We start from the raw sequence: 25,877 nt of genomic DNA on the forward strand, positions 1-25,877 counted from the left end.
CCAGGTGCGGACTTTTCACTGTGTCCTCACGAGGTTGAGGGAGAGAGAAGCAAACTCTCTGATCTCTCCTTACAAGGGCACTGCTCCTATTTGAGGAGATTCTACCCTCGTGTACTACTCACCTACCAAAGGCCCAGACCTCCTAACACCATCACATGGGGAACTAGGCTTCAACATGTGAATCTGGGGACATGAGGGGACACAAACATTCAGTCCACAGCAGCCACTTCCTTCTGTGGGGTCTCTGCCAACTCAGCACCTGCATAGGCCTTTTGAACCTTTCTTAGTGATGAATAGCTGAGAGGTTTCCCAAAATTGTTAAGCACAGGACCTGCAGCAAAGGGCAAGGCTGCTCACAGGCAAACTTGTTTTCACAAAGAATAGGTGATCAAGGCTGTTTCCTTGGTGAGTCAGCGGTGGAAGGGGAACCCTGTACTTACTGAGGTGTTCCACGAACACGTTCTTCATCGTTTACACAGGGGCAGCTGTGCCTATTCCAGATTCTCCCCCGTCCACTAGGACACTCTCTTGGTCTCTCCAAAAATATTTTCTTGAGGTAAGCATCGTGGTAGTGTTCTGTAGGTTCTTTAGCAAATTACCACAAATTTAGAGACTTAACACAGATTCGGACACCTGGGAGGCTCAGCCAGTTAAGTATCTGACTTCGGCTCAGGTCATGGTTTTGCCGTTAGTGAGTTCGAGCCCTGCATCAGGCTCTGCGCTGACAGCTTAGAGCCTGGAGCCTATTTCAGATTCTGTGTCTCCCTCTCTCTCTGCCCCTCCCCCCACTCGTGTTCTGTCTCTGTCTCTCTTAAAAATAAATAAACATTAAAAAAAATTTTTAGGGGCACCTGGGTGGCTCAGTCGGTTGAGCGTCCAACTTTGGCTCAGGTCACGATCTCACGGTTCGTGGGTTAGAGCCCCACGTCTGGCTCTGTGCTGACAGCTCAGAGCTGAGAGCCTGCTTTGGATTCTGTCTCCCTCTCTCTCTCTGTCCTTCCCTGCCTGCACTCTGTCTCTCTCAAAAATAAACAAACATTAAAAAAATTAAAAAAAAATTTTTAAACCACACAGATTTATTATCTTACAGTTCTGTTGTTCAGAAGTCCTAAATGGGTCACACTTGGCTAAAATTAAGGTGTCAGCAGGGCTGTGCTCCTTCCTGGAGGTTTCAGAAAGAATCTGTTTTCTTGCCCTTTCTGACTTGGCTGCCCAGATTCCTTGGCTCCTGGCTTTTTTCTTCTGTCTTTAAAGCCAGCAACAGCTGGGTAAGTTCTTCAAACGTTGCATCACTCTGACCTCTTCTCTTTCTTCTACATTTAAGGACCCTTGTGACTACATTGGGCCCATCTGGATAATTAAGGCTGCTCTCCCTATTTTAAGGGCAGCTGAATAGCAACCTTAATTCTATCTGGAACCTAAATTCCCCTTTGCCATGGTGCCTAACATTCACAAGTTCTGAGGATTAGGATATAAGCAACTCTGGGGGGCCTATCACAAATATATATAAGGTGAATCTTTACATGTGTAAACAATTATCCTTGAAAACACTACGCAGCTTCTCAGAAGTCTGCCTCATATCTCCTCCCAGCTGGTGTCTCCCGAGGGTAACCATTTTGCTGCCTTCTATCTCCATGAATTAGTTTTGCTCATTCTTGAGCTTCATATAGAGGGAATCATACAGTGTATGAAGTGACCATGTTCCTCTTGGAACAGTATGACCATTAGAGAGGTGGTTTTTTGTTTTAGTTTTTTTTTTTTTAATCATTTTAAGTGCCAGTCTGTCTTTCCGAGGCTTCTATACATAGGACCTTGCCTGACACAATAATGCTGTCATTCAGAAAATATCTCTTCCATGTGAAAACCCTTCAAGTCATTGAAGACTGTCCAATGTTTTTAAATTTTGCAAGATCAATATCCCATGTCCTCCGATAGCTCCTGACATGGTGTCATCGCAAAGTGCTCCCTACCCCCACCCACTTCAATAATGAGGTGCTATTCTATGCTATTCACAGGGGTATTCCTGGTTCCAGATGCAATCCTCCCTCAGATGTGATTGGGTCACACAGAGCCAGGGAATCAACCTTCTGTTGCTCCAGATGTCTATGAAAACCTTTTGTGTGTCCTTCCAAATTCTTTTATGCATATGTGAGTAAATATGCACATGGTCTCTCCCCACCCCATCTTTTGGACAATTGTTAGTTGCTCTACATACTCTTCTGCACTTGATTTTTCTTTCTGACTCAGCAATATATTTTGGGAATCTCTCCCTATTAGTTCACAAAGAACTTCTTCATCTTTTTAATGGTTACTTATTATTCCATGGTATGGATCTACCATACTTCATTTGATCAATGTCTTATTGAAAAATATGTGAGTTGTTTCCAGAATTTCACTATCACAAATCATATATACAAATGTCATTTTGTAATTTTGGCAATCACAGGATTATCTAAATAGATACAGAAAAGCTCTTGATAAAGAAGAACACCTGTTGATGCTAAGAATTCTTAGCAAACTAAGATCTGACAACAGATGAGAAGAAATAAAATCCAGTAGAAAAACAGATGACAAGCAATTCATAGAAGATGAAATTCTGAAGCTACAAGTGTTTAAAGGTGCTCAAACATATTGGTGATTGGAGAAATAGAAATTAAAACAACACTGAGAAAGAATTTTATACCCATCAGATTGGCAAACCTTAGAAAGTTGGATCATGACAAGTGTTGGCAGCCACTGGGCATAAGAGAACCCTCCTTTGCTGTCAGTGAGTGTGACCATGGTGTGTAACACACTGGTCAGCTTTCTACCACAGTCACCCAAGAGACTGGCAGCCTGAGACAAGGACACGGAGCCTCTGTAAGACAAGGGGAATACGGGGTTTATTATAGGACCAGCACAGACTTTAGATCTGGACACAGAGGTCACCAGGTGGGAGAGTTTTGCTACTGGAGGCCAAAGGCAGGACCATGGATTTACCAAAAGAACCATGGAGTCTGTTGCACCTCGGCAAACACCAGTCCAGGGGTTGATTGGGCCAAGCACTTCATGGCAGAGGCCAGCCAGCATGGATGCAAGGGCCCTTTTCTCCTCCATGATGCAAGGTCAACTAAGGTGAGAAGAAATTAGAAACAGGACTAGATTGAGCTGCTGTTAGTTGGTAATTGAAAATTTTTCACACTTTGACACATGATCTTTTTTGCGAGAAAGGTCGAAAAGCTGCCTTTTTTTCCCCACATTTGAGAAGTGTGAGTTAATTATCCACCTTGCTCCCCTGTACCTCCTGACACTGTACACGCAACCTGAAACGTCCTTCTTCCCTTCGCTACCTGTTAGAAGTAACCAGTGCCTCAAAGCGCAGCCCAAATGCTGTCCCTATGGTGACACTCTCTCCAGTGCCTCAGAATTAATCAAAAGCTGTCTCTTTTGTGAAATTTTCTACAGTGCCTTTGGTTAGAATTAATTGAGCTTTGCTCCTATTATCACAGAGCTCATTGTCCCTCTTAGTGGATTTTAGTCTCCTGGAGGAAGGAACTGTGTCTTCTTGATCTCCACATTCCCAGCTGTGTGGTCTGGGAGACACGGACAGTGTGGGTTGGAATGAATGAACCAGTCAGTCAGGGAAGGTGAGGTGAACCAGGAAACACTGCACACTGGAAGGTCTTATTGAGAGTCAGCTGCAATGCTTATCTCTGAAAGACTGTGACACCTAAAATACCAAAGTAACGGGGCACCTGGGTGGCTCAGTTCATTAAGCATCTGACTTTGGCTCAGGTCATGATTTCACAGTTTGTGAGTTCGAGCCCCACGTCAGGCTCTGTGCTGACAGCTCAGAGCCTGGAGCCTGCTTCCAGTTCTGTGTCTCCCCTCTCTCTCCCCCTCCCCCGTTTACACTGTCTCCCTCGCAAAAATAAATAAACAAAAAAAGTTTAAAAAGAATAAGATAAAATACTAAAGTAAGAAGAAGAATGCTGAAGTGACCAGCACTAAGGTCTTGTTTATTTGTTTGTTTGTTTCAATTAATTTTACTACAAGCCTGAGATTTCATTATAAAAAGAGGCTTTGAAAAGACTTTGAAAAGACAGTATCTTTGAAAAGATACTGCCAGATGACAGAAGACATAGACATTTCTCCAAAGAAGACATCCGGATGGCCTGCAGACACATGGAAACATACTCAACGTCACTCATCCTCAGGGAAATGCAAATCAAAACCACACTGAGATACTACCTCACACCTGTTAGAATGACTAAAATCAAAACCAGAAGAAACAACAGGTGTTGTTGAGGATGTGGAGAAAAAGGAACCTTTAGGCACAGTTGGTGGGAATGTAAACTGTGGAAAATACTATAGAGGTTCTTCAAAAAATTAAAAATAGAACTACCATATGATCCAGTAATTCCACTACTAGGTGTTTACCCAAAGAAAGTGAAAATACTAATTCAAAAAGATAAATGTACCCCTATGTTTACTGCAGCATTATTTACAATAACCAAATTATGGAAGCAGCCCAAATGTCCATCAATAGAGGAATGGATAAAGAAGTGGGGTGTGTGTGTGTGTGTGTGTGTGTGTGTGTGTGTGTATAGTGGAATATTATTCAGCCATAAAAAAGAACGAAATTTTGCCAATTACACCAACATGGATGGAACTAGAGAGTATAATGCTAAGTGAAATAAATCAGTCAGAGAAAGACAAATACCATATGCTTTTACTCAGATATGGAATTAAAAAAACAAATGGAAAAAAGAGACAAAAAAAACCCAGACTCTTAACTACAGAGAACAAAGAGATGGTTACCAGAGGGGAGGTGAATGGGGGATGGGTGAAATAGGTGAAGGGGATTAAGAGTACACGTATCATGATGAGCATTGAGTCATGTATGGAAGTGTGGAATCACTATATTGTACACCTGAAACTAATATTACACTGTATGTTAACTACACTGGAATTAAAAAATTAATTAATTTAAAAAAGACTGCCACATGAACCGGATTAATTCAATGACCACAGTATTTATTTGGACAAACCCTTGACGTGTTTTTTCCCTCCCTTTAATGTGGCAAGTTTTAACTCCTTAGTACCTGGGAGCATGCGTTGCTAATAACTGCCAGCCCTTCTTCAAGTGTGGCCTACAGAGATTTTTCTGTTGTTGGGTTTCCCCATTTTGTCCTGTGGCACAGTCTGGAGCAGTTTATTTCTGCTCACACTGCTGAAGGTGAGTGAAGCCACGCTTCACCTACGGCTAGGGCTGGGTGATAGTCCAGGACCCGAGTTTGGCCGTTTGGAGTCCAGGGTCAGTGGGCAACGACACTGGTGTGGCAGGCAGAACACCATGGGTACCTGCGATTTCCTTGCAGAACTGGGTCTACAGTGTGGCCCCTCAGTGACTAGAAACCAGGGCTAAGAGGTTGGCAGTCATTCCTTCCCCCAACGTGTATTAAGCCCTCCTCAGGCCAGGCTCTCTGTTCTGTGAGTGCTGAGGGAAATACAATGAGTAAGTTTCAGGCTCTACCCTCTGGGTAAATGAGATAGGCCACAATAATAATGGCAATGATCATATAACTAATTATAGAACATCTTATATGCCAAACTCTTACATGGGCTTTCCATGGATTAACACATTCAATCCTCATGACAACTGTATGAAGCTGGTATATAATTACACCTATTTACAGATAAGGAAACCAAGGCACGGAGAAATTATGTATGCCCAAGGTCACACTGCTGGTGGATGATGGGACCAAAATCCAACTCCTGGCTACCACCGTAGGTTTATTTTTTGACTCTTTTGAATCACAGAGTCCTTCGAAAATCTGTTTGTTTCCCTGAATAATGATAATCTCTGTTACATGGGCGTGCATGCACACACACGCATGCTTACTTTTTATGTAATTTCAGAAGGTTCGCAGAAGGCTTGCACCTGTCCCTAGGGGCTCCATGAGCTCAGGATAACTACCCCTGCCTGCCTTGCACAGATGATCTCCACATGAGGGCATTGGTGGAGAGTGACAAATCACAGACATGACAAAGCAGTCAGGGGCAGCTGGAAGGTGGCATGAAGGGTACCGAGGGAGGTCTGAGGAGGGAATGCAAGGCCAGGTGGGGCACCAGAGGAACAGAGAAAGGGGCCTTGATCCTCTCCAGAGCCTGTTCTCTCTTCTGGCCCCCATGAGGGCAAGGTGGCTTTCTCGGGCTTGTCTTCCACTTTCTGATTTTGATCATTCATTCCTATAGCAGAGGCTCCTCCACCCACTGACAAACCGGTTAGGGAAGATAGGAGTGGGGGGACTCAGGGACCTGCCTCCTTAATCCGGGTTGGCAAATGACCTCTCTCTTCTCCACCTGTGGGACCACAGAACCTGCAACATCCTCCCTTCCTCTTCTTCCTTCTACACTTGCAGAGGAACCTCATGCCATTGACTTCAGGTCTTGTTATCTATTAATATGATCACTGCCCCACCCTACTCTAATGTGTGGGGGTGAGGGGGCAGAGTTTGGAGGCTGGCAAAGCAGAAAGACAACCCTCCTCCCCAGTGGTTGATGGGGGGGGTGGATGAGTGTTCTGGTAGGAAAAGAACAGGACACGGTGGGGTCCGGCAACCTCAATTAGGGGGCTGGGGAAATCCTTCTAGAAGAAAGGTGGGGTTTAAGTTGAGACTCCGATCAATTTGACTAGATTGAGTAGTAATACCTCATTGTGTTTCAAATGGAGTTATGTCTATTTGGTGTGTCTGTGATTTATTTCCTCTTTTTCGAAATGTTTGTTTGAAGTCTCGGCTGTTTTTGTATTGGGTTGTCTGACTTTTTCTTAATGAGACTCTTAAGAATTATTTATATATTCTGCATGCGAGCTTTTTGCCAGTGGTGGTTTTTGATAAATAGGAGTTCTTGATTTCTTCAGTGAAAAATTTTTTATTGGATTGTAACATATATACAGAAAAGTACACAGATCATAAGCGTACAGCTTAGCGAATTATCTAAAAGTGAACATTTTCTTGTAATGAGCATCTAGACCAAGAAACAGTATTTCCAGAAGTCTCCCCTCCCTATAATTATCCTTCCACCATGGGCAACCATTATCCTGACTTCTAATGCCAAATATTCGTTTTGCCAGATAATGTTAATTTCAGTGTAAATCTATTGATCTTTTCTTATGGTTAGTGTTTTTGTGTCTCGATAAGTATATTGCTATCCTGAGATAAGAATATATTCCCCTTGATCACCTTCTGGAGCTTTGTTGTTTTGCTTTTCACATCTGGATCTATAATCCACTTGGAGTTATTTTGCATATTGCATGATTTGCATATGTATTTCCAATTGTCCCCACATTGGTTATTAAAGATATATTCCTTCTCCAATCACCTGCAGTGATATCTTTATAATAAATTAATGTTCTCAGGCGCCTGCGTGGCTCAGTCAGTTGAGCGTGCAATTCTTGATTTCGGCTCAGATCATGATCTCACGGTCGTGGGACTGAGCCCTGTTTCAGACTCTGCACTGAGTGTGGAGCCTGCTTGAGATTCTCTCTCTCTCCCTCTGCCTCTCTCCCCCACTTGCTCTCTCTTTCTCTCTCTCTCAAAAACAAAAATAATAAGTCAGTGTCCTCAAATGTGTATTTCTACTTCTGGACTCTCCATTCTGTTCCATTTTGTCAACTGGTTCATTTTTATGCCAATTCTTTACTTCCTTTTTACTGTGGTTCTGTAATAAATCAGGATACCTGCTGAAGCACATCCTCCCACCCTGTTTTTCTTCAAGAAAGGCTGCTTTGAATTTCCTGATAAGCATTTTGTCAAGTTCCATAGGAAAATCTAATGAGATCTAGATTAGAATTGCATTGAGTCTGTAGATCAATATGGGATAATTAATATTTTTACAATATTGAACCTTCCAACCCAGGACCATCATCTATTTTTCCATGTACTTATGTCTTTTAATTTCTCTCTATTATATCTCATTGTTTACTTCATAGAGGACATTCAGATATTTTGCTAGATTTTTCTCTAGGTACTTATTCCTAGGTATTTTTGATGCAATTGTTAAAGGCACTTTTGCAAATTTCCTTTTCTAACTTTGACTTTTGTATATTGACTCTGTATTCAACATCCTTATTAAAGTCTCTTATTAATTCTAATAACTTATCTGCTAATTTAAAAAATTATATGTCCAATCTTATACAAATAATGACACTTTTGTTTCTTTTTTTTCCAGTCCTCATAACTTTTTCTCATTTCTTGCCTTATTGTGCTGTCTAGTCCTTTCCATACAATATCGAATAGAAGTGGCATTTATATTCTCATCCCATTCTCAATATTAAAGGAAAACTTACAACACTTTACCATTAAATATGATATTTATTGTAGCTATTTTTTGGTAGTTATCTCTTTTCAGATTCAGGAAGTTCCCTTCTATTCCTATGCTTAAAAAAATCATAAATGGGCACTGATTTTGGCAAAGGCTTTTTCTGTTAATATGAAGGACTATATTGATTGATTCTATTTTTGTAGTTTACAGTTTTAAGAAGAATTTCCAAATCTTAATTTTTTAATCTATTTCACTTAGTATACTAAGATATTTTTTAATTGTATTTTTTTAGAGTTTATTTTTAAGAGAGAGAGAGAGAGGGAGAGAGAGTGAGAGAGAGAGAGAGAGAGAGAGAGTGGGGGAGGGACGGGGAGAGAGAGGGAGACACAGAATCTGAAGCAGACTCCGGGCTCTGAGCTGTCAGCATAGAGCCTGATGCAGGGCTTGAACTCAGGAATGGCAAGGTCATGACCTAGGCCAAAGTTGGATGTTTAAACAACTGAGCCACCCAGGTGCCCCCACACTAAGATATTTTAAAGTTGATGCGATTTCAATATCTAAAGCCCCTTGTTCCTATTCTCTATTTTTTCCTGCTGGTTATTGTGTATGTCTTATTGTGTGCCTGGTTATTTTTATTATGAACTATATTATAAATATAATATAATTTATGATATTTTTAATAGATATAATTGAAGATAACACCTGGGATGGTGTTATCTTCCTCCAGAGTGGATTTCTGTTTATTAATACCAGATGCCTGGCAGCACGAATACTCTGTGCTGCCTGAGGCCACTACCACTCCAGATAACTTCAACCTACTGACAGAGTAGGGACTGATGTGATTTGAAGCTGAGCTACATATCCCGCAAGGGCCTATCTACCTTCACTGCTAAGGTATACTTTTGGGGATCCTAAGGTGGAGCAGCCTGCTTGGTGGGCCCTGGATTCTAATCCCAGCCCCAAAGCTTCCTGAAACCATCAAAAGCATCCTTCAGCTTCTCAGTTGCCTTCCTCAGCTAGCAGATGCCCCCAGGAGAAGTGAATCCAAACATTGAACATCCCTCCTTGGGACTCTGGTTCCCTCTCACATCCTCATCTAGGTTTATTTTGTTAGTATCAAAGTCTTCAGAAATAAATTTTTATATTTGGTCCAGCTTTTTAGTTTTCAGTAGAAATGTTAGTGTGAATTATTTAGCTTGCTAGTATTCAACGTTGGAAGACTTTGATTGATTTTCCAGTGTGAAAACAACCTTGCATTCCTGGAATAAACCTGATGTAGAAGTGATTTATCTTTTTTTGTTTTTCTTTTTTTTTTAATATATAGCTGGATGTGATCTGTTACTATATTGTTTAGGAGCTTTGATTCTATGTTCACGAGTGACACTGACTGGTAATTTTGCTATCTAGTGCAGTCCTTGTTCTGACTTCATAAAATAACTTGACATCTTTTCACATGGATTTTGATTTTCTAAATATTCTTTTTATATTTTCTGGAAGAGTTTATGTAAGATTGTGCTCTTTCCTCCTAAAACTTTGCTAGAATTTGCTGGTGAAGTCATCTGGACCTATCATTTTCTTTGTGGGAAAATTTAAAGACTCCGTTTTTAAAATAGTTAAAGGACTTTTCAGGTTTTTGTATTTCTCTTTTTATCAGTGTTGGTCGGTATATTGTATATGCTTGGGGATTAGATAATTTCATCTAAATTTTATTTATTTATTTATTTATTTATTTATTTATTTATTTATTTAATGTTAGTTAGTTACCTGTCTGTCTGTTTTTGGAGGGAGGAAGGGCAGAGGGAGATGGGGAGAGAGAATCTTAAGCAGGCTCCTTGTCCAGCTTGGAGCTTGATGCAATGCAGGGCTCAATCTCATGACCATGAGATCATGACCTGAGCTAAAATCAAGAGTCAAGAGTCGGACACTTGACTGGGCCTCCCAGGAGTCCCTCATCTAAATTTTAAAAGTTATTGGCAAAAAGTTGCTCAGGATAACTTCTTTAATTTTTTTTCATGTTTGTAGCATATACAATGATGCCTATTTCGTTCCTGATAGTGGCTATTTTTGCTTTCCTTTTTGCAAGACCAATCTTTTTAGAATTTTATCAGTTTTACCAGTCCTTTCAAAGAATCAGTATTTGGCTTTTAACAGTATCCTTTCAATTGTGTGTTTGTTTTCTATTTCAATACTTCCTGTTGTTACTTTTATTATTTCCTTTTATCTACTTAAATTGCTTTTCTTTTCCTAAGTTTTAAAGATGGATGCTTAAAAAAAATAAATAAATAAAAATGGATGCTTAGCTCATTGAATTTAAGCATTTCTTCTTTTCTGAGATGGTAGTTAAAGTTATACATTTTCCTGTAAAATACACTTAGCTTGCATTCCATGAGTTTTGATGTGTAGTACTTTTTAATCATTTTGTTAAAATTTTCATTATGATGTCTGCACTGACCCATCAGTTTTTCCAGAAGTATATTGCTTAATTTTCAAATGTATGGAGATCTTCTAGCTATATTTTTGTTATTAATTTCTAGCGTTCATTGAGTTCATAGTTTATATAAATTCTAACCCTTTAAAAGTTGTCAGAATTGCTCTTTGGCACTGTATATAGTAAATTTTTGTAAGTGTTCACTGAGTGCTTCAAATTAATGTTTATTATATAGTTTTTGCATTCATTGTCCTATATATGTCCATTATGCCAAGTTTGTTAAATGTTTTAATCTTATGTGCTCTTACTGGGATGTTTTTGGTCTACCTGTTTTATAAATTCTGAGAGAGATGTATTAAAATCTCCCACTATAAATGTAAATTTTTCTGTTTCTCCTTCAATTATGTCTACTTTTGTTTTTGCATTCTGAAGTTATATCAGTAAATGCACACAAATTTATATGTATATTTTGTTGGTGAATTGAGTCATTTGTTATTACTAAATGCGCCTCTTTATTTATCTCTCTGTCTACTTTATTGATATAATATAGCTACACTCATTTTCTTTTGGTTAGTATTTGAATGTTGTATCTTTTGCATTTCATGTTCTACTTTTCTGTATCTTATATTTTCAGTGTGTCTCTTTAAATAGCATAAAGTTGGGTTTTGTTTCTTGATCCCATCTGACAAACTTTAGCATTTCTGAATTATAAAGTTGGACAATGTTTGTTTGTTCAATGGAGCATTTAGTCCATTTTTATTTATGAATAATTTATACGCTGGCTTTAAAACTATCATCCTACTATGTCTTTTTTATTGTCCAACCAATTCTATGTTCTTTCTTTTTCCTTTCTGTTTTTTTGTGGATTGATTACTTTTGGTTATTCCTATTTTGGCTTTCCTATTTTAGTTTTGAGCATGCGTACTCTTACTATTTGTCAGTGGCTTCCCAGAAAACAACAGGAACTCTTGGCTTATCATACTAGTATGTTAATTAGCTACTTTTACTGTTCTCCCAGACAATGCAAAGACCTTATCACTTTTACTCCATTTATTCCCTTTCTCACTTAAATGTTATTTTTGCTTGCATTTCTGTTTAGCTTTTTCATTTCCACAATACGTTATTAATATTGTCTTATGGGGCACCTGGGTGGCTCAGTTGGTTAAGCATTCAATTTCGGCTCAGGTCATGATCTCAAGGTTTACTAGTTCAAGCCCTGCCTTGGGCTCTGTGATGACAGCTCAGAGCCTGGAGTCTGCTTCGAATTCTATGTCTCCCTCTCTCTCTGTCCCTCCCTCGTTCATGCTCTGTCTGTCTCTCTCTCAAAAATAAATAAACATTAAAAATTTTTTAAATAAAATTCAAAATAAAATAAAGTATTGTCTTACATAGTCAGTGTTTACTTAGAATTGTGCATATGTTTACCATTTTTGTTGTTCTTTATTCATTTTTGCATCCCCAGCTTTCCCTCTGGGATCCAATTCCTTCAGCTTGAAAAACCTCTTCATTTAGGGCAGGACACATGTTGGCAAATTCTCTGTTTTAGTTTGTCTGAAAATTCTGTCTCATATTTATTCTTGGAGTCAGTGGGGAAGAAATGACATATATTTTAATTTCAAAAATGGATAAATTCCTAAGTGTGCTTTTTACGACCATGTGAGGAGAAATGATAGGAAGGCTAAGAACCGAGAAAATGCTTGACTACACAGGTATCTCCCTTATACTGCCTTGCATTTGTCACCTCATTGGCTATACTGCATGAAATCCCACAGGTGACTTCTATTTAGCTTACCAGATCCCTCTCTTAAAGCAGCAAAATCCGTAGCAGTGTGAAGAGGCCAAAGCATGAATGCCTACTTAGTTTAACTAGGCTTTTCTGTCTCTTTATGGGACCCAGGCTTACTCAAAACATAAAATTGTTCACGGAAGGAGGAGAAAATCCAGTAATTTGGAAGAATTCTCCCAAAATCATGTTAGGAAGGGTCACAAAATAGACAGTTCAGGAGAGCCTGGAAACATTAGCCCTACTAGTGCACGTCAAAGGCAAAGGTCAACTCCATTGCACTCAGACCAAGGAGGGCAGAGCTGTTGGTTCTGTTCAAACTTGAGATGTGAGTCCCTAGGAATATAGCTTTAGAGCCTCCTGAACACACAGACTGTTTACCTCCAATGACCCAGGTCTCCTGAGAACTTGACTTGCACTCCCACGTGGGCAGTACCTCCGGAGCGCTGACGTCATCCTCACAGGCATTATCACATTTCTCTTAGGGCAGCTGTGGAGAGCAGGGCAGGGCCTGAGAACAGAGAGACACAGTAACAGGCTCCAAGCAAGCTGATATATTTTATCTTGAAAATGTCCTTTGCCAAAACCAGCTCCTATTCATACACCGTGCCCATTATCTGAAAACCGGGCCACTGGGAAGTAGGTTCAAAGAGGGCGATGGCTATATTGTTTCTTTCCTTTGGCTCTTGGAATGACCTGATGTTGTAGATCCCGTGGCACTTTAGAGAAAGGGAGAGGGGGAAAGGAGAGCCGGTCAAGTACAGCACACATCCATGAGAGGCAGTGGTGCCAGAGTTAAGAGCTCAGACTCTGGTCTGTTTTAACATCTCCGGCAACAAAGGGTCCAGAGGATGAAGGAATTAACCAGCCCCACTTCCCCGATGGCAATGCTGGGGGCACATAGCCCCACGAAAGGGAGCAGGGTCTGGGTACTAGGAGACGACCCTGGCCAGCCTGCCCGCAGACTCTCCCTCATGTTGCAAGCCCCCTGGGGGAGAAAGGCAGACCAGTCAGACCTAGGAAGGGAGCCTCCTCCCCACACTGAACATTGCACTCTGGCACCTTCAAAGCACCCTGGGAGCCTAGAATAAAAAGAGAACACAGCTGTTAGAGCAGGGACGTCTCACGGGCCCTGACTTAAGCTCTCAGTTGAAAAATACGAGAAAATAAAAAGATCAGCTTACCCCCTGATTTATCCTAGAGGGAAAAAGTAAAAATAAAAAATAAAGCATTGTATTCATTTACTTTCATGTTTCAGAACATAGGAAATACCGATTAAATTCCACTAGTAATAAATAAAATTCTTCCATTCTATTAGACTCGGTCAAAAAACGAATCTTCAATGGTGGGATTGCAAGTATTAGCAGGTGTACGGGAGACATTTGAGGGAGTTGGTGAGCCCATCCAATGCTCTAGGCTACCTCCATGAGGACCCTTGGCCCCCCAATTTGGGCTAGAACTGAGGATTGAGCCTTCTGGTTCCTACTCCATGTCAGAGTCTCCCATCCTTTTTCCCAGCCCATGACCGAAGTCTTGGTGCCTTCCAGACCTTCCAGACCCTCTGGTCCCTCCCAGACCTTAGGTCTCTTCCTAAGACCCAGGCTCCTCCAGCCACCCTAAGGTTCTCCCTGCTCAGACCACAGTGGGTCAGCGTGCCCTCATCCTGCACCCCCTGGCCAGGGTTCACAGGCTCCAGGTGCCACCGGGCTGGCCTCATGCCCTCTGTCCACCTGCCACCTGACTCTCAGAGATGTTTTTTTTTGTCCATAACTATAATAGCATGTGTTAATATGCTTGATAAACACAGATTTTTGGCTTTCTCCATTCTAGATTTAAAAAATATATTAAAATCTGGGGCGCCTGGGTGGCTCAGTCGGTTAAGCATCCGACTTCGGCTCAGGTCGTGATCTCACGGTTTGTGAGCTCGAACCCTGCATCGGGCTCTGCCCCTGGAGCCTGCTTCAGATTCTGTGTCTCCTTCTCTCTCTGCCCCTTCCCCACTCATGCTCTGTCTCTCTCTCTCTCTCAAAAATAAACAAATGTAAAAAAAGTTTTTTAGAAATCTTAAAATCTAAGAAACATTTTATGGAAGTATAACATACACACACAAAGTACACAGATTAAAGTGGGCAACCCACTAAGTTGTCACAAAGTGAGTGTAACCATCATCCAGCCCAAGACATAGAACAGGAAGCCACAGATAAACCCACCGCTAAACATGGTTTTGGAAATCTTGCCACAGGCCAGGTGGAATTGAGTGTCAAGCCCCTGTGTTATGTATTCTCCTACTTCTCATCTGACACGACCTGAAAGGGTTTAAAAATCTTGTACAGTTATGTCTTTTGCAGTGATCTGACTGCACAGAGATCTTGTCTCACAGCAGACTGAAGATTTCGAGAGGGCAGGATCCCAGGTATCTGTTAGGTCCTCTGTAGGTAGAGTTTGAATAATCGAACAAATCTAGCCCTGGGCATGCAAGTGTCCCAAGCCCAAATCAGAGGCCATTAGGCATTATCTGTCCTCTGTAGATGTCACAGGAGGACAATTGACCAGGGTCCCTACTCAGGCACTAGAGCATCATTCCCTTGACCCTACAGAGATAACCCTGGGATGTAGAAAGTAGTAATCCAGTTCATCAATTCATCCAACAAGCATGGGTTAAACATTCTCTTTGGCCCAGGAAAGGCAACATAGGGCAGACACAGTCCCTGCCCTCAGGAAGAAAGCTGAGGCACCCAACATGTCAGGAAGTAGCAAGAAAAAAACCCTCATAGAATTCGAGCCACTGCCTCACCCCTGCTCCAGTCAGGCTGCCCCCAGGAAGGGGGTTGGGGTTGCTGACCCAGTGGTAGATAGAAATGTACCTTCACCAGATGTCTTTGTTCTTCTGCAGGCCCTGCTATCCCGGTGGGTGTGGACGTGCAGGTGGAGAGCCTGGATAGCATCTCGGAAGTGGACATGGTACTCAGGGCCCTTGGTGGGGCAGCCTCTGGTGCGGAGTCCTGGGGTTAAGGTTCTGTGAGCACCCGTGGCTGGTGGGGCTGCATGGGTGCAGGCTGTCCCCTGGTTGGTGGAGCAGGGGCCGCAGGAATAAAACGGGGACTCACTCAGTTGGCTCAAGTGCACTGAAGCCTAGAGCAGAGATTCTCAACTTGATGGGTAAAAGTAACTTGGGGAGTTGGTTAAATGCACATTCCTGGACCCCACCCTAGACTTCCTGAACCAGAGTTTCTGGGAGTGAGACCCAGCACGTTATATTTTGAACACACTCCTCAAGTGATGTGACTGGTGAGATGAACCACACGTGGAGGAGCACGGGAGGTGGACATTTTCAGACAGAAATTCTGCAGTTTCTGCTCTCCAGTGCCTGCCTTGAGCATCGCTCCCCTATGCATTCCTTGGCAGGGTCCACGGAGGCCAGGTGGTGAGGGAGGGCTCTTTGGAGAAGCCTCATTTCAGCTAAGACTTGAAGGGTAAGAAGTAGACAGCGCGGGGAGCGCCAGAGCAAGAGCAGGAAAAAGGCCCCTGAGGCAGAAGAAACAGGTTTACAAACATAACCTAAAACAGTGCAGCACAAAAGGAGGAAGAGGTGGGAGTAGAGGACTGGGCAGGTAGGGTGTTCCCTTCCATGGGTGACCCTGCAGGACAGCCAGAAGATGTATAGGTGTGCTGGTAAAGTAGAAGTTTGTGGGCACTATGCTCTGAGACCACCACCACTAGGTGTCTTTCCATCCTCGCTCCCAGAAGAGGATGTTTGGGGGCACTTATTTAGTTATTTGCACTTATAACTTAGCACTCGCATCTTCTGGCTATGGCAGAAGAGTCAGAGTCTTGGTCAAAGCATCAACTATGCAGGCAAGGAGACACTGTTTAGCAGAATGAGCTTTGAGGATGAAATTATAGCAGATATGCAGCTGTCCAACCCTTCATCCATTCATTCCTATGCCCCCCATTTTTCCATCCTGCAAATATCTATTGAGCGCCTACTCTGTGCCCTGCCAGGCACTGAGTTAGGGCTTAGGGATTCAGTGGTGGGCAGGACACACTTCTGCCTTCAAAGATTCTACAAGACCAATGATAGAAACTCTCTTAAACGGTTTCTATCATTGACTGTACAGGTTTCTCCAAGTGTGCGCTAACTTGAAACTGAATGCTTAGCCAACAGGTAAGGAGCCCTGTGTGCACAAGTTGAGGTGAGAGAGAGCAGGACTTTGGGAAAATCCCACCCTGCTGTCCCCCATGCCAGGCTGTCCACCTTATAGCTGCGGGTTTCATTTGCAAAGCCTGAAGGATAGGCTGCTCAATTTCCTGGGCTCCAACCTCATGATACACTATGAACCATTCTCTTTCCTACGGTTTCCTAGCAGCACCATTGTTGCGGCCACTGTCCTACAGGGCTGCAGAACTGTCACCTCCAACTCTGGAAGCTGAGTCTGAGGTGTCTGTTACATTGGTTGATGATGAGTTGGCTGTAAGAAAGGAAGGTTTCTGGGGCGCCTGGGTGGCTCAGTCGGTTGAGTGTCCAACTTCGGCTCAGGTCATGATCTCACGATTCATGGGTTCAAGCCCCGTGTCAGGATCTGTACTGACAGCTCAGAGCCTGGAGCCTGCTTCAGAGTCTATGTCTCCTTCTCTCTCTCCCCCTCCCCTGCTCATGCTCTGTCTGCTTCTGTCTCTCAACAATAAATAAATGTTAAAAAAAAATAAAAAGAAATAAAAAGAAAGGAAGCTTTCTAAGCATTTCTGTTTGGTGTCATCTCGGGCTCCCATAGGACTTCACCATGACCCTGTACCTGCGGCATTACTGGAAGGATGAGAGGCTGGCTTTTCCCAGCACCAACAACAAGAGCATGACCTTCGATGGCCGGCTGGTAAAGAAGATCTGGGTCCCCGATGTCTTCTTTGTTCATTCCAAAAGGTCATTCACCCATGACACCACCACTGACAACATCATGCTGAGAGTGTTTCCAGATGGGCACGTGCTGTACAGCATGAGGTAAATGCCCATGGGGTCACTGTTTCTTTGTCTAATGCCATTCTACTATGTATGATCAGTCTCTTTGGCCCTGAAGAGTTTATCGCTGTCGTTGGGCTTGTGGGCTATACAGATGGTCCAAGTCTCCTGACGCCTGTTAGAACTTTCTAAAGATGAAATGGTCACCCTAGTAGCCAGTGACTTCCCGTCATTTGGGATCTTAAACTCAGGCTAGGAGACTAGTTAGGCTCGAATGAGTTTGGGGAATCAATGCCCTTCTAGATACCTTCCACCCCTGAGAGCCTATGATTCTAGTTTGTTGGTAATAAAGATTAAAAAAGGTAACAATAGGGGTGCCTGGGTGGCTCAATCAGTTAAGCGCCAGACTTAGGGTCAGGTCATGATCTCACAGTCCATGAGTTCCAGCCCCGCGTCGGGCTCTGTGCTGACAGCTGAGAGCCTGGAGCCTGCTTCTGATTTTGTGTCTCCCTCTCTCTCTCTGCCTGTCCCCCACTCCTGCTCTCTCTCTCTCTCTCTCTCTCTCTCTCTCAAAAATAAATAAACATTAAAAAAAAAGGTAACAATAGCTACTGTTTATTGAGTGCTATTGCAGATTGACTTGTGGGCTAATGAGTGTTACACAGGCTTATTCCACATCTTCTTGGCCTGCTTGTATGCTTCACCAGAATTCAATGCTAATAGCCTTGGGGTGGTGGAGGGTGGGGGGAGGGCATAACCACCCAGGCATCCTTGAGGGAGGCAGCCCGCTGGCTGAGGGCAATGCCCAGAGAAGGGTGCAGGTGTGGGCCACTGACGGCCAACACCCTCAGTAGCCGGGACCTGGGCCATGTCTTATGGAAGGACAGAACTCTAAAAGTTAGGGTCCTGCAACTTAGATACTGGGATTTCCAAACTGCTGAAGTAGACGTGAGGAGGCAGCTGCTCTTGGTCATGCCAATAACTCACTGCATGAGCCAATATGCTCTTTTGGGTTGCCTAGGATTACAGTCACTGCCATGTGCAACATGGACTTCAGCCACTTTCCCCTGGACTCCCAGACCTGTTCTTTGGAGCTGGAAAGCTGTAAGTATCCGTATTCTTAATGACAGATCTTTGCCTTTTTCCCTGTCCAATCCTTGTGCCATTTTAGTAACGTGAGACCACGTACTGCCTGCCAGTGTTAAGACCTGTTCTCACTGAAGCTGGTGTAGGATTTCCCTGTTGTTTCAGCCTGCGTCAGAATCAAAGGAGTCAAATTAACTTATTTTCCTCTCCCCAAAGATGCATATACAGATGAAGATCTGATGCTGTATTGGAAGAATGGGGATGAATCCCTGAAAACAGATGAGAAGATCTCCCTGTCTCAGTTTCTGATTCAGAAATTTCACACCACTTCCAGACTGGCCTTCTACAGCAGCACTGGTAGCTAATGTTTGCCATGGTCTAATTCAAATGTGGAAGAAAATATATGAGAATTCTCCAACCTTAAACTTTTCCCTTTCTAATGAAAATGAATTTGCATTATTAAATAACGCATAGTTCTACCAAACATTAGCAGCACTTAAAAGCAGAGTTTTAAAAAGTTGCTGTCATGTCTCTCATGGCCAGAGGCAACCACTCCTAACGAAGTGGAACACACCCTTGCAAACATCTTGCTTTAATTACGTAATTGCACAGTTGTGGGGTCATGTTTTACATGCTGTTCGGTAATCTAGTTTACTTGACTTAATGATATAGATGATAGCTTTCCGAGGAAATGTATTTATTACTTATATTTCAATCTATAGATTTATTTTTAATGCTTGGTGTAATGCATCCTGGACCCTGGGCTGTGTCTGAAGTTTTGAGAGGATGCACTTGTCAGTCCCTTTCTAATCTCACTGTGAGCTCTTGTAGTAGTTTTCAGAGGGCTGTCATAATAAAGTACCATGGTCTGGGTGCCTGAAACAACTGGAAGGTATTTGCCACAGTTCTGGAGGCCAGAAGTCTGCAGGCCATGCGCCTCCCTTAGGCTCTAGGGAGGAACCTTTCCTTGTCTTTTACTAGTTTCTGGTGGGTGCTGCATTGCTCTGATGTCGGCTTCTGTTGTCATATGGTATTCTCCCTGCGTCCCTCTCTGTGTCTTCACATGCTGCTGTTTCTGTGTCTCTGTGTCCACACTTCCCTCTTCTCTAAGGACACCAGTTGTTGGATTATGGCCCACCCTAATCCAATATGACCTCGTCTCATCTTGATTCCATGTACAAAGACTCTATTTCTAAATAAGCTCACATTCACAGATACTGGGAGTTAGGACTTGGACATATCCCAATTCAACCCACGATAGCCCGGTGGTAGCTACAGGACCCTAGAGGACTTCTCACTTAATTACTCTTTGTGTATTGGGAAGCCCAGGCTCTTCTGTGGAAAGCTTTTGTTCTACTTTCTGCCCCCACATGGCCACCATCTCCCTGTTCATCTGCCCCCCACACACCCCTCTGTCCCCAACATCAAACGTGGAGAAAGTTCGAGCCTCAGTCAAGGTTGTGTTAGTGTTTAGACAGCTCAAGCTTTCTTTACTTTATGCCCACAGTGCTTGTCCTCATCCCTTTCTTCCCTTTTCTGTTGATATGTATGTCCACAGAATTTTCTTTTTTCATATCTTCTTGGTAAGTTCAAACCAACTCTCTTTCTAAAACCAATTTTAAGAATGTCTTACATAACTTTTTATTATGTGCCACTGTTTTTTAAAAATATTTTTTCTTTTTTTATTGAGGGACAGAGTGCGTGCATGCACGCGCCCTCGCGCACAAGTAGGGGAGAGGCAGAGAGAGACGGAGACAGAGAATCCCAAACAGGATCTGTGCTGTCAGCATAGAGCCTGATGCAGGGTTCCATCCCACAAACGATGAGATCATGACCTGAACCAAAATCAAGAGTCAGACACTCAACAGACTGAACCACCCACGCTCCCTTTTATTTCTTTATTTTAGAAAGACAGAGAGAGCATGAGTGGGGGAGAGAGGAAAGAGGGGGAGAGAGAGAGAGAGAGAGAGAGAGAGAGAGAGAGAGAATCTTAAGCAGACTCCATGCTCAGCATGGAGCCCAACATGGGGCTTGATCCTAGAACCCTGGGATCATGACCTGAACTGAGATCTAGAGTTGGGAGCCCAAAGGACTGAGCCACCCAAGCACCCCCAGAGTATACATTTTTAAGGATCCTGGTTTCTTCTTAGTGTTTCCAAGGCAACTCTCCCTGATTTTCTTCCAAGGAAAGGATAGTGGAATAGTCCTTAGCAGAATGAGGGCAACTCTCAGCCTTTCCAGAAAAACCCTGTGCAAACCTAAGGAACAATGTGATTTGCTTCATGGGTGCCAATTGAAGTGTGGAAAATCTGACATGACTGGGTAAGCGCTGTGGTATGAATAAAGGATTGGGAGTTTCTGTCATAGTTGAAGATTACTTTCTATTTATTCACTCCACTGAAAGCACCTACCTCATTGAAATAACCCAGGAACTTACACAGTAAACCATGTGCCAAGCTTCTAATGGACCCATCCTATTGTTCCAGCCTTTCCCTATTGATCCACCCCTTCCTTTCCCTGACTCAGTACTAACTTTCCATGCCAGCTGGTTGGGCTTTGTCCCCTTCCTCAGCAGCATTTTTCTGGGTACAGCCTGAGGTCCTCCTGCATCCAAACCATCAGGGCAGTGTGCTTGACAAACAGATTTCTGGGCCCTCTTGCAAGCTACTGAGTCAGCATCCCAGGCTGGGCTGAGATGGGAGTGGGGTAGGTGTGTGCACACAGTTTCAGTCCACTTTATACATTTATACTGTCCTCGCCACCATCTGTGGTCCCAGTGATTGGGTATCGATTTTGTGGATCATTTGAAGCCTTACAATTTTAGTCCTTGTTTACAACCACTCATCTTGTGATGTTTGTGGAGGTTGGCTCAGCTGATAATCTACAACAAAGGGAATAGTGATAAGATCCCAGCTCTGCAGGCTTCTGCCTCACTGGTATTGGAATCAATAAAATAGAACCAGTCCCCCTGTCTTAGGTTCCTGAGCTGTGAGTCCTCAGGAAATATGGTCCTGGTTTGCAAATAACAAATACCAAACAAGCAGCTAAACATAGATCTCTCTTTCTACCTTTTCCCAAAGTGCTGTGGAGAGAAATTAGGTAACATTGAATAAATAAATGTGTTTATAGGAGAGAGGCTTCGATTTTAGAAAGGAGATATATTCTATTAAGTCAATGATCATTCACTTTGAACTTTCTGCTGGAGATGAGAGCAATATGGGGGAACCCAGGGAAGGAGTTTGTTTTTGCCTCTCTCACTGAACCTCACTCGCTTCCTCCTGTGTCCCCCAGGCTGGTACAACCGTCTATACATTAACTTCACGTTGCGACGCCACATCTTCTTCTTCTTGCTCCAAACCTATTTCCCTGCCACCCTGATGGTCATGCTGTCCTGGGTGTCCTTTTGGATCGACCGCAGAGCTGTGCCCGCCAGAGTTTCACTGGGTAAAAGCATGTGATAAGGTGTGATAGGGTGGTTATTTTTTCATAACTGATCACTATAAAAAGAAAAAGTAGGGGCGCCTGGGTGGTTCAGTCGGTTGAGCATCCGACTTCAGCTCCGGTCAATATCTCGCAGGTGACGAGTTCGAGCCCTGCGTCGGGCTCTGACAGCTCAGAGCCTGGAGCTGCTTCCGATTCTGTGTCTCCCTCTCTCTCTGCCTCTCCCCCACCCATGCTCTCTCTCTCTGTGTCTCAAAAATAAAGATAAACAGTAAAAAAAAAATTTTTTTTTAAAAGAAAGAAAAAGTAAAATCATTATTCAGAGTTCTTAACTGATTGGCTGCCAGAGCCAAAAGGAGCAGACTTTCCTCCTGCTTCTTGCCCTCACTGTTCCCACACTGCTCTCAGCTTCCTAGACGATTTTATGAAAACCACAGGGAGCTACAACTGCATCAGCTTTGCTCGAGTCATTTCAGAAGGAAAAGGCTTGTCTGGGGAATAGATGTCCACTACCAGCAGTCTTAGAGCTCACTACGTCGATGAATAAGACAATTCTGCAAATGCCAAAAACTTATTTTGTAAATACAAGAATTTTGTTTGCTGGCCTTGTTTGCATAGAGTGAGAGTTTGAAAGCAGGGCCTGTATCAGGAGACTTGGGGGGAAGGAAAGGGCTGTATGCCCTGGAGTTGTGGTTTTAGTCCTTGCAGACCCTAAATTCCAGAGTGAACCGTAACAGCTCATCGTTGTCAATCTGGACAAAATCAGGCTGGGCTCCCAGAAATGTGAGGGCTTAACCTGCAAGGCACAGGGAGCAAGAAACTAGCATGCAGGCTTCTGGGAATTTCCACAGTCTTCAGAGACTTAACGTGGCCCAGAGAGAGAATGAGGCCATTCCTTGTGGTGTGGGAAGTTTCCTTTAGTGGTGTCCTTTACTCACTGTTTCAAATTCCACATCTGGACGGGTCCTCCGTGAAGCCCTGCTGATGTGGTCAGCCATATCGCAGAGACCCAGTCCCCCAAGGGGCGTAGAATGAAAGAGGACCAGCAGTGAGCTGGCCAGGAGGGGGGCTGCCTGCTGCCTGTGGGGCAGATCCTCAGCATGGATGTTTCCATGCCCCAGGGGTTTCTCGTTAGATTTAAGAGATGGAGAATATAACACGGTGACTCAGTGGACTGTGGGAGCAGTTCTGTACCCTTGTTGGCGGCTGAACTAGAGCTGGATGTTGCAGGTATCACCACCGTGCTGACCATGTCCACCATCATCACGGGCGTGAACGCCTCCATGCCCCGCGTGTCCTACATCAAGGCGGTGGACATCTACCTCTGGGTCAGCTTTGTGTTCGTGTTCCTCTCGGTGCTGGAGTATGCAGCCGTCAACTACCTGACCACGGTGCAGGAGCGGAAGGAGCGGAAGCTCCGTGAAAAGGCGAGACAAGTTTCATTCATTTCCTGTCCTAGCTCAAGCTACTGGTTGGATGAGAATGGCAGCAAGGAGGGTTGTGTGTAGAAAAGGGCGATGTTTATGCAAAAGGAGGGAGATCTATTTTAGAGTAGGTTCTAGCTTCTACCACAAAGGATCCCAGAAAGCAGAAAGTCTTTGGATCAAGACTAGGAACAGGAAGACTTGGATCCTTAGGTCCAACTCTGCTACTTATACTGGGCTTCCGTTTCCTCATCTGTAAAAATGGTATAGCTGAACCCTCACCTCGCCTTCCTCCCAGGGTTATTGTAAAGATCTCATGAAGTAATGTATATAAAAATTATTTTGAAGCTGTGGGGTTCTAGAGTATCTAGTATAGTATAGTATCTAAAGCATCTAGATAGTATAGTATCTAAAGTGTCACTGTTACTATTGAACATGTTTAGGGAAGGTGCCTCCATGTCCTATGACCAGACAAGGAGAGTTCTAGAGTTGAACATTCCTGTGTTTATCTGCGCTCTCACCCAGTGAAAATTCAGCCACATACACCTTTAGCCTTTAGACTCATTGGAAATACTATGCTATATACACTGCACTGCAGTATATTAACCCATAGCATGAGATACAGTGGAAATGAGGAATTCAGGCAATGTGCATAGGCCTTTGGCACAGGGAGGGAAAGTCAATTCCTTTCGTATTCAGACTCTCATTAATTGCAGTAAGAAATAAAATGTCAACTTGTTAACCAAATCATTGCTCATCATCGCACCAATCGAAATGGGCATTCTCCTAAAAGGTATAAAGATCAGGGGATATGAAAATCCCACATTTATGCACATCTAGGTGGCTAATAGCTCCTTAACATAAGGGACTTTTAAATTTTAGGAAAAGAGGATGTGTTACCTTTTCAAAAATAGTCTTTCAATGCCCACATCATACATGTTAAATATTTCTACACTGCCTCCAAATAGGCTAAATTGTTTAAGAATTTATTTTTAAAATTCTATTCAAACCTTTTCTACTTTAGCATTTGACTGGTATGCACTCAGATTTTCAATAATCTGCTCATCAGTCATTGTCAAATGATTTTGGATTATATTTAAACATTTTTGATTTATAATCAAATGAACTTTCCCATATAGAGCTGTTGAAAAAAATAACAAGCCTTCACCTGACAAACACGGGCTCATGAATTGTTGAATGGTGCCAGCTAGAAGCCCACTCTTTGCTGACTCAAATTTTGGAAAGAAGTGAAACCATTTCCTTCCTTAAAAAAGGCATTGCAGGGGCGTCTAATGGGCTGAGTTGGTAGAGCATGTGACTCTCCATCTGAAGGTTGTGAAGTCAAGCCCCACATTGGGCATGGAACCTACTTAAAAAATAAAATAAAATAATAAAAATGCATTGAAGGCACCATGACCTTTTACGCTTTAGAATAAGGACACTCTCCTACCTAGTCATCTTTTGATTCATGCACAAAGAGGTGGAGACCCACAACTGGAATGAGAATGCACAGGTTTAAAATTTTGACTCTGACTCTAGCTATGTAATTTCAGGAGAACTATATAGCCTCTCTGGGTCTTGGCCTCTCTGCAGTTGAGAGCATGTGAACTCAATCAGTGATTCTGGACCCCGGCTGCACAGTAGAATCACCTGGGGAACTTCGAATTAATTCGTTTAGAGTGGAGCCTGGGTGTGGCCATTTTAAAGAGCTCCTGGATGATTCTAACATGCAGCCAGGGCAGAGAGTCATTGGACTGAGTGACCTCTGGAGATCCTTCCAGTTCTGCCTTTCTGTGGTTCTGAGTAGCCAGAGGGCTTTGCTCTCGGCCCAGGCCACCTCCTCTGCACCTCCACAGGGTCTAAACATGCCTGCCACCTCTCTTGTGTTTGCTGCCTGCAGTTCCCCTGCACATGTGGAATGCTTCCCTCAAGAACCATGATGCTGGATGGAAGCTACACTGAGTCTGAGGCCAACAGCCTGGCTGGGTACCCACGAAGCCATATTCTGACAGAAGAAGAAAGACAAGACAAAATAGTGGTCCATCTGGCTGTGAGCAATGAATCCAACTCCTCTAGGAAGAAGGGGCTTCTGAAGGGCCAGATGGGTCTTCGCATCTTCCAGAACACCCATGCCATTGACAAGTACTCCAGGTTGATATTTCCTGCCTCCTACATATTTTTCAACTTAATTTATTGGTCAGTGTTTTCCTAGAAGCCCTGAGACTATGCTTGGGAAAGGACATAGACATCTATGGGGCCTGGCCAGCCGTCTGCACATGGACCTGCTGACCACTTTTCCCTCACCAGATGGAGCAGCTGCCCCTGGACCACCAGACCCTGGACCACGATGGCAGTACCCCCTCTCAGAGGAGCCCAGGAGCCCTCCAGCTCCCCTTTCCCTGACCTCATGGGTTTGCTCCTCATTAATGGTGTGTTCTGTGCCCTATTTCATGC

At 43.3% G+C, this 25,877-nt stretch overlaps 1 protein-coding gene across 1 annotated transcript in view; it reads left to right on the forward strand.

The window, feature by feature from the left end:
• The window catches only part of GABRR2 (gamma-aminobutyric acid type A receptor subunit rho2), a 40,810-nt gene extending 15,175 nt beyond the window's left edge, over window positions 1-25,635 (forward strand). The window contains exons 3-9 of the mRNA XM_047102757.1: window positions 15,412-15,479; window positions 17,291-17,514; window positions 18,494-18,576; window positions 18,775-18,915; window positions 21,850-22,002; window positions 23,230-23,426; window positions 25,324-25,635. Coding sequence (XP_046958713.1) covers window positions 15,412-15,479; window positions 17,291-17,514; window positions 18,494-18,576; window positions 18,775-18,915; window positions 21,850-22,002; window positions 23,230-23,426; window positions 25,324-25,635 — 1,178 coding nt within the window. The remainder of the gene's footprint in view (window positions 1-15,411; window positions 15,480-17,290; window positions 17,515-18,493; window positions 18,577-18,774; window positions 18,916-21,849; window positions 22,003-23,229; window positions 23,427-25,323) is intronic.
• The last annotated feature ends 242 nt before the right edge of the window (window positions 25,636-25,877 follow it).

This window comes from Lynx rufus, unplaced genomic scaffold (genome assembly GCF_022079265.1).
Source record: "Lynx rufus isolate CCGP_SWC_20201006 ecotype Redwood Valley unplaced genomic scaffold, mLynRuf1.p SCAF_6, whole genome shotgun sequence".
Taxonomy (NCBI): domain Eukaryota; kingdom Metazoa; phylum Chordata; class Mammalia; order Carnivora; family Felidae; genus Lynx; species Lynx rufus.